The sequence below is a fragment of the Gossypium arboreum genome, chromosome 13, assembly GCF_025698485.1.
Source record: "Gossypium arboreum isolate Shixiya-1 chromosome 13, ASM2569848v2, whole genome shotgun sequence".
Classification (NCBI taxonomy): Eukaryota; Viridiplantae; Streptophyta; class Magnoliopsida; order Malvales; family Malvaceae; genus Gossypium; species Gossypium arboreum.
The window spans coordinates 8,212,345-8,221,088 of NC_069082.1; the positions used below are offsets into that span (position 1 = coordinate 8,212,345).

Consider the following 8,744-nt stretch of genomic DNA (forward strand, 5'->3'; position numbering starts at 1 on the left):
TAATTTTGATGAAAATGCTGTTGTAAATAAAAAAAATCTTATAAACTCGATAGATTAGATGAAAATTTTATATAAAAAAAGATGAAAATATTCTAATTATAAGATGGAGATTAAATTTATTATAGGTTTTAATTATATATACTTTTTTGACATAAGATGTCTAGAGTTATTCATATTTCCTTTCAACCCATAAATAAAAAAATAATGTGCTTCAACGCACTTGAATTTATAACTTTCGTATTAATAATAATATTCGTATTAATCAAATTAAGACTTAATCTACAATGAAAACTAATGTTATTCCTTATCCATTTAAAGATGCAAGTAGTGAAAGCCCTTGACAGAATTCAATTACTACAACCAAATAAATTAATTAATTATTTTTTATAATAAGTAAATTAAAAGGAGAAAAAGAGAGAGTAAAAGCAGATCCAAATTGGACCGCCGGTAGCATCCAGACCGTCCAGGTCAGCAAGACACGACCCCACGCGACAACCAAGTGGGGTCCATCCTAAACTCACTCGCCCACGGGACGGCAACAAAACAACCTCCAGACCAACGTTGTAACCTTCACCCCCCATTAAAAACTCAGATCCACCGCCTCCCTTTATTAAAAAAAAAAACCTTACACACTACCACCTTTTTTTTTTTTCTCTCTTTCGCCTATTTTTACGGTGGAACAGTGAAAAAAACAATTCCCAGAGCGTTAGATCACGTTGTTATCGACATACCAAGATGCAGTCAACCAACGCTACTGATTTGAGCTCAAATCAAGAACAAAAACAACAGCAGCCGCCGCAACAACCGCCGCAGTGGGTGGCGAACCAGTGGATGGGAGCCATGCAGTACCCGACGACGGCGGCTATGGTAATGATGCAGCAGCAACAGATGATGATGTACCCTCATCATTATATGGCTTATAATAATCATTTCCAGTACCAACAATATCAACAACAGCAAGGTAAACAGCAATACCAGCAGCAGCAGCAAAGCTACTCATCGAAACAACAACAACATGGATCTAACTCGGATGAGGTTAAAACGATCTGGGTTGGTGACCTAGTTCATTGGATGGATGAGAGTTATCTTCATAGTTGCTTTTCTCACACTGGAGAGGTAAAAAGCAGTAATAATAGTATTATTATCATTGAATAATAGATGTACGTGTTGTTATATTTGAATCTTGCTTTAGATTTTTTTTTCTTTTTCTTTTTTGTGGTTTTAAGGAATCTTTTTGGTTTTGTTCCTTTGTTGCCATTTCTTGTTTGCTGAGCTAGCAATGTTAGCTGGAATGCAGATCGGTCTTGTGCGGAAATGAGAGCTAGGAAGTAGGAACGCAATTCGCTACTTATACAAAACCTAATTCAGTAAAGATAGTCTTTTTGGGTTCGATTAGTAGGAATGAAATGCTATTTATTCGATTGTGAATTGTTTGTTTTACTCAATAATTTTATAATAAACTATATGATAATGGGAGTGCTAGTTTGTTTAATTGGATTGATAGTGTTTCTGGGTTGGGAACGTGCATGCCGATATTGGAAATAGTTAGGGAGATAACAGAGGTTTAAGGGTAATTAAGGTTTGAAGTTTATGAAATGGTTGCAGTTAAGAGCTTGTTTCCCATAAATAAGTTGGTCTTGTCAATGCTAGGATAGAGGTAACTGCGCCTTGATCATTCATGAAGTGTATTATAGACAATTTGTGGTTTAGTTCATTTAAAAGATACAAGGAATGTTAAGTTTGTGGTTTATTTTTCTTAGTATAATTAGGGTAATTTATTTAGATTAACTTGTATGTCTTGAATGTTAAAGTTGGTTCATTAAAATACGACTGAACGGATCAATAGACTGTTGTTAATTGCCGTAATTAAGTAATATTGACTAAATGCGGAAAAATCGGGTTATGCTGTTGTCGACTGTTAGAGGATTTGGTTTTGGTTGAAGTCTGCTTGCATCTCATTTAATAAACTTGAATTAGAAGTGGATTAATCATACATAATCCACTACTTGCATCAAAAGCTGAAGCAATAGCAGAGTCTAACGTCGTTCTTGGTAGAACATTAAATGGATGTGGTTGGATTGTTTCTTATCAATTTAAGCTTTTATGATAAGTAGTCACCTAATTTAACATGGTAGAAGAGCTTTCAGTTTGAATACTAGAAACAACTTTTTAATTCTTCACCTATGATTGCCTGGTTGCCTTTTGACAGTATAATGCTTCTTTAATCTTTCAGCTTGCACTTTCTTTCTAGAGACTTGCACGTGACAGGTGTGTTAGTTAGAACTAGAAGCATAACATCCTCTCATGTTGGGTGTTAATGAGGGGGTGGGGTATTGGAGGTAGGCTAGATGTTAAAATCAATTTTGCTTGCATTTTGCCTTGCTACATGGACTTCTCTAAGACTTCGAGATGCTTTTTTTTTTTTTTTTCAATTTAAGATTTCCAACATAGATAACTTGTTCATAAATACTGGAAATAGAATCCTCTTGCTTTGGATTGAAAGGTTACTGAGATGGCTACATGGTAGTGTAAAGTTACGAACACCATTTCAGAGAAGGTGCTTGGATCTTGTTGGAATTTGTTTATGAGAAAATCTCTCATGTATCGTTAATCATGTAGAAAGCTTTCTTGATTTCTCTACTTGTGTTACTTGAAAAAAAAAAAAATATGGTTAGGAGGGGCTAAAAAGACTTGCTACCTTTTACTATTCTTTGGAAGCTTAAAATCTGACAAGGCTTTAGTGGTTTTATTTTCTTTGACGATTAGGTGCTCATTGCATATCATATTCTTGATGTGTGACCAGTACCTTTCTGAAAATTTTACTTAATTATCCATATGACATGTTCTTGTCATCATTGTTTTACCTAGCTTATGGACATTTGGCATTTCAAAATCCAGGTTTCTTCTGTAAAGATCATACGCAATAAGCAAACTGGTCAGTCTGAAGGATATGGATTCGTGGAATTTTACTCACGGGAAGCAGCTGAAAAGGTTTTGCAAAGCTATAATGGCTCTTTAATGCCAAATACTGAACAGGCTTTTCGTTTGAATTGGGCTTCATTCAGTGTGAATGAAAGGCGACCTGATTCAGGCTCTGACCTATCTATATTTGTAGGAGATTTGGCTGCGGATGTAACTGATACAATGTTGCATGAAACCTTTTCTAGTAGATTTCAATCTGTCAAAGGAGCAAAAGTTGTTATTGATTCAAATACTGGTCGTTCTAAAGGTTACGGTTTTGTTAGGTTTGGTGATGAAAATGAAAGGTCAAGGGCCATGACTGAAATGAATGGTGTGTATTGCTCAAGTAGACCTATGAGAATTGGTGTTGCTACTCCCAAGAAAGCATCCGGATATCAGCAACAGTATTCTTCACAAGGTACCTTAATATTTTATCCATGACAAATTAGTCCAGTTGAGTAAAACTGTGAGGGATAAACATGCAGGGGCCATTTCTGGGTTCTCTATGATTTCTGCCATAATGGTGATGGTGAGGTGATTGATACTTCTACGTTAGTGGAGCATGTCGTGATCTATTCTTCATTTCAGGCTCGTTTTAATATGGTGAACTATGCTATTTCAAATTGTTCATCATATGGACATTCTATTTTGTTCAGTATCAGGGTCACAGGATTTTCCTTATTCCATCTGTCATCATGTTCTTTTGTCGGTTGAATGAATGACTGCTGAGCTAGTGTTTTCTTTTTTTAAATGTAAAATTTTCCAATCATTGCATTTTGTATTGTAAAACTCAGTGTGAATTTTAGTTGAATGATTATATTTTTGTTCTCCTGTTTGTTAGCTGTGGTATTGGCTGGTGGACATGCATCAAATGGTGCTGTAGCCCAAGGTTCTCAATACGATAATGATTCAAATAATGCAACCGTAAGTCCTTTTCTTTCCATTTTTGCTATCTTCTCCCCTATATCTACCATTGATGACAAGGTTATGTTTCTTTCAGATATTTGTTGGAGGACTTGACTCCGATGTTAGTGATGATGATCTCAGACAACCCTTTTCCCAGTTTGGTGAGATCGTCTCTGTGAAAATACCACCTGGAAAAGGTTGCGGGTTTGTGCAATTTGTGAACAGGTGCCTCCCTATATGTACTTCACCACATTATACTTTACATAATGTTGAAAGTGTGGTAACTATATTGTTAAAAAATGTTATTTAGAGTTCCATCGTTGATAACACCATAAAAACATTGATGCACATTTTTAAGTGATGCAGAAGATAGGTTTTCTGACAGTCGGTAATGTGGGTGTATTATTCAATAATGAGCCTGTTGTAATGTAATGTATATCCATTTTAGGAAGAACGCTGAGGAAGCAATCCAGAGTTTGAACGGGACAACCATAGGGAAGCAGACTGTCCGTCTTTCTTGGGGTCGCAATGTAAACAAACAGGTAAATTTAATTTATGCTAAACTGATGTTCTTACCAGTGGCAACTGTCTTATGGCCCATTGTTGCCTTGCTCATTGCGAAATGCTTATATTACGGAAAGAAAAAAAAAAGAATTTTTTGGCTAAGTCCTAATTAATACGCCTGAGGTTACATAATATAATAGTATAGCATGACTTATACAATCTCCTAAAAGTGGTTTATGACATTCGCCCTCTCTACTGCTATTGTTTCCCTTCGACTTGTTCGGCTTACTTCTTAGAATCGGTTTTTGATAGTGGAGAGCCGATTCGGGTAACCAGTGGAATGGAGGATATTATCAAGGGCAAGTATATGGTGGTTATGGTTACGGCTATGCTACGCCATCAAATCAGGATCCGAGCATGTATGCTGCAGCTGCTATTCCGGGTGCATCTTAACAGGGGTTTAAGAGATGAAAGCATGTCTGAGAATTAACAATGGCTTGTAATCTGAACTTTCAGGTGAAGTTTTTAAGATTTTTTTCATCAGATTTACCAATTAGGTAGGATGGGTTTTGCTTGCTGCTTTAGCTGGATCTTCAGGTTAAAGAATTTTGTTGCTGGATTTATTTACAACTTTAAATTGTGTTTGAGAGTTTTCTTCTTCTTCGTTTTTTTAATGTGTTGGGAAGATTTTCGTTTTCTCGAAAATTTTTTATTTGTTCAGAATCAATTCACTGACAATTAAAAAGGTGGAGTTTATCACCAATTTTCTGAATGTTGCAGCAAATTAGGAGATTGTATTTATGTTGTTTTACTTTGGGTTAGTTGGGATGAAATAGAATAAAAATTGAATAGTTATTCATGAGAATAGGCCAGTATTTTGGTTCATTGAATATAATATTTTATTTATATTTAATAATAAAAGAGATAATGTCTATTTTGAAAATGTCTAATGTGTATTATTATATATTTTGTTATGGTATTTGGCGTAAACATTTTTTAATAAATTGCTAAATCAATCGGTGAAGATTTGACAAGTAATTTGTTTTTAAAATTATCAACCTCACATTGATAAATTTAAAATAAATAACTAAACTTGTATTGTTAATAAAAATTAGATTAAATTTAGAATTATGACTTTTCTTATATAATTTTTAGTATTAAAATTAAATCGACAAATTTTGTTAATGTTAAGAGTTATATTTATTGAATTTTTAGAATTAGAATTAAATGACAAATTTTGTAGATAATTTTGTTGGTTTTTAAAATTTAAGATTAAATTGATAAAATATGTAAATATTGAAAGGTTAAATTTGTTATTAGATCAATAAAGAAAAGCTCATTTTGTTACATATTTAATGGTAGTTGACTAATTTTTTAAATTTTGAAAATGTTAGTGATAAAATTGAAACTTTTTAAAATTGAGTGATTAAAATAGAAGTATCAAAAAGAGTTGGGTGGATCCAGGTGGTTTATCTTAATTTTTAACTAGTGATAAAAGGGGTCCAATGCATTCATTGGCAGACCTGTTCAAGAGCCATATAGCTGGCCCTATTCGGTAAATCTGGCCAAACTTAGGCTGGACTTGAATAAAGATTTTTGCTCTTCAAGCGACCCGAATTAATTGAATTTAGTTTAAATAATAAAAAGATATTTTTAAATTAAAATTTGATTATGAGAATATATAAAATATAAACTAAAAAACATAACATTTTATTAATTTTTAATAGTAAAATGAGTTGTTTGGACGATGAAATCAACTCAAAAATAAATTTAGACTTGAAAAATATTTTAGACTCAAAACCTCAACACGACTCAACTTGATTCATGTATACCTTTATTCATTGGACATGAAGTAAGTAAATTGATATGTGCTCTTTCAACATTGGTATTTAATATAAATATGATTTTCATTATTATTTAATACAAATATGATTATAATTTTTATTATATATACACTTATTTTCTAATAGTTATTTTTACTTTTATTTTGCCGCTATCATTATGATTGAATTCAAATACATTCATATAATTAATTTTAATCTCATTACTATAATAATTAAATTCACCTTTTACTGCAATGATTAATATTATCGAACCCATTCTCACCACCCATCTGCATGTATTAGGAAAATGTTAATTATAAGATTTCAACTTAAACAATGAGTTCAACATCATATTAAACTGATTGATTAATTTATTAAAATATATTTAGTGATTAAATGAACTCAACTTTTGTAGTGGTCCTCTTTGATAAATTTATGATGGCTTAACGATGAATAGGGGTGATATATATAATTTTCACTTGAAAGATGGCCACAAAATTTTCACAAAAAATGTCCACAATTTTTTGTCATTTTCAATTGACACTTGATATTAAATTAGATAATATTTACATTTGATAAATTTCAATAACTTTTATTAAGATTATTCTTTAGCATATAACTAGTAAAGTTTTTTCTAAGTTTTTCCAAAAACGACTCCAACTGAAGTTGTTTTTATCAAAAATGACCTATTCTCGTAATTTTAAAAAAATAATTTTATTTGGTAATGTAATCAATAAATTTATGATGGCCCAACTATGAAAAGGGATGATATAAATACAATAAAAAACATACATAGGAAAGATCAAAATAAAATTATTTGTAGAAAGACTTGGATTTAAATCAATTTAAGTTAAAATCAAATTAACTTTTTATTATGAAATTGAATTAAAAATGAAATTCAGAAATCAGAATTGACAAAGCAACAGCCTAATGGTGATGAGAGTTGGGCACAAGGGAAAAGACAACCCTAACTTCTGGTCCAAAGAGGAGAAGTGTAAGGAGAGAAGAATGTTAAAAAAGGAGAAGGTGCATGGAAGAAGAGGTTCGGCCATCTTTTTTGATTTATTTCCACATCTTCTAGATGGGTATGTTGAGTTGCAAACATTACTCTCTTTTTTGTTCACACATGAGTTGCCCCTATCTCCCAATTTCCCTTTTCATTTATTTTGCATGGTGAGCAAGAAGAGATTGTTTTATCAACTTACCCATCACAACATCTTTCATTAAATAATTTTTTTTATGTGTTAATATAATTTGGGTAATTCTTTTACCTTGAATTTAAAATCTTAAATTTTGAACATTGACCCTAAATCCCGAATCTAAAATTTTAAACCTTGAACCCTGAAGGAATTCTACTTTAGAATTCAAGATTTGGGGTTTAAGGTTTAAAGTTCAATGACATGAAAAAAAAGAGCTAAAATATCATTAAATAATTAAAAAGAAACCATGAATAATGTGGTGGGAATGGCCTATACAGTAATTTTTCGTTTAGCAAGAAATAAAATAACGATTATGTATTCCTATGTTTGAATTATGAAAAGTTTTATAGAATCAGACGTCAAAGATGTTTAATAAAAACTGAAAAACTACAAAACATGAGTGTCCAATCGAAAAGTTTCACCTAATCACATTTCATAATTTTTCTTATTTATGTATAATTACAAGTATTGCGAGAATGTTTAGAATTAGTTTCTTAAAATAAAAAGGAAATTATGAGTGCTCCGGCCTTTATAAAAAAATGTTAAATCATTTAAATTATTTCATGATTTTATTGCAATGCTGAAAATTTGTTGTTGCAATAACTTGAATTTTTGTATAAAATATTTTATTTTAAAATAATCGAGTTTTTTTTATAATTTTATATAAAATTAAGGTTAAATTAACAGGAAATATAAAATTGAGAACTAAAATTACCATTATACATGTTACTAAAAGAATTATTATATCAACTAAAAAGTACCACCGTTAGTCACTAACAATCAGATGATAAAAAAGTAAATTTGAATATATTAGTGATCATATTATAAATTTTTTAGTTAACTTACTAAAATAAAAATTATCTATAATTGAATGACTAATAGTGTAATTTATAAAAAAAAAATTCTACTTGTATGGCCGTCGGTTGCTTTGTCGATTAATGGCCAATTGCCACCCTTCGCCTGCCTCGCCTTTCACTGCACTTTTCCAGCATGAAGGGAACTTTCAGAATAATAAAATTCTACCATTGAATTTTTTTTTTTTTGAAATTTCAAAATTTTATAATTTTATCTAAATATAAAATTATTAGAGTGCTTCAATATAGACTCTCAGGTCATAGTTTTCATCTTTCGTATCGTAATAAATCAAATGATGAGATTAGAAATCGGTTGATATATCAATTGGAATAAAGAGATTAAACCAATCTTTAAATAAATTATTCAAAATTAATAAAAAGTAAAAATCGAAATAAAATCAACAATTGAATCATTTATATATAATATTTTTTATAAATTTTAATAATTTATTTAATTATTATTAAATTAAAATTGAATCAATTAAATTAAAATTAAA

The 8,744-nt window shown here is 30.9% G+C and overlaps 1 protein-coding gene across 1 annotated transcript; it reads left to right on the forward strand.

The window, feature by feature from the left end:
* Positions 1–538: 538 nt before the first annotated feature.
* Positions 539–5,143, forward strand: LOC108464277 (polyadenylate-binding protein RBP47B-like). The gene is made up of 6 exons (XM_017764474.2): positions 539–1,116; positions 2,899–3,379; positions 3,803–3,885; positions 3,962–4,092; positions 4,316–4,409; positions 4,684–5,143. The coding sequence occupies exons 1-6, from the start codon at positions 736–738 to the stop codon at positions 4,822–4,824; spliced, it is 1,311 nt and encodes a 436-aa protein (XP_017619963.1). The 5' UTR covers positions 539–735; the 3' UTR covers positions 4,825–5,143.
* Positions 5,144–8,744: the final 3,601 nt, after the last annotated feature.

Bases quoted from the DNA above. Each gene is read 5' to 3' on its own strand.
- LOC108464277 (XM_017764474.2), top strand. From the start codon at position 736: ATGCAGTCAACCAACGCTACTGATTTGAGCTCAAATCAAGAACAAAAA. The intron at 3,886-3,961 runs GTAAGTCCTTTT...TGTTTCTTTCAG, and splicing joins ATGATTCAAATAATGCAACC to ATATTTGTTGGAGGACTTGA. The intron at 4,093-4,315 runs GTGCCTCCCTAT...TATCCATTTTAG, and splicing joins TTTGTGCAATTTGTGAACAG to GAAGAACGCTGAGGAAGCAA.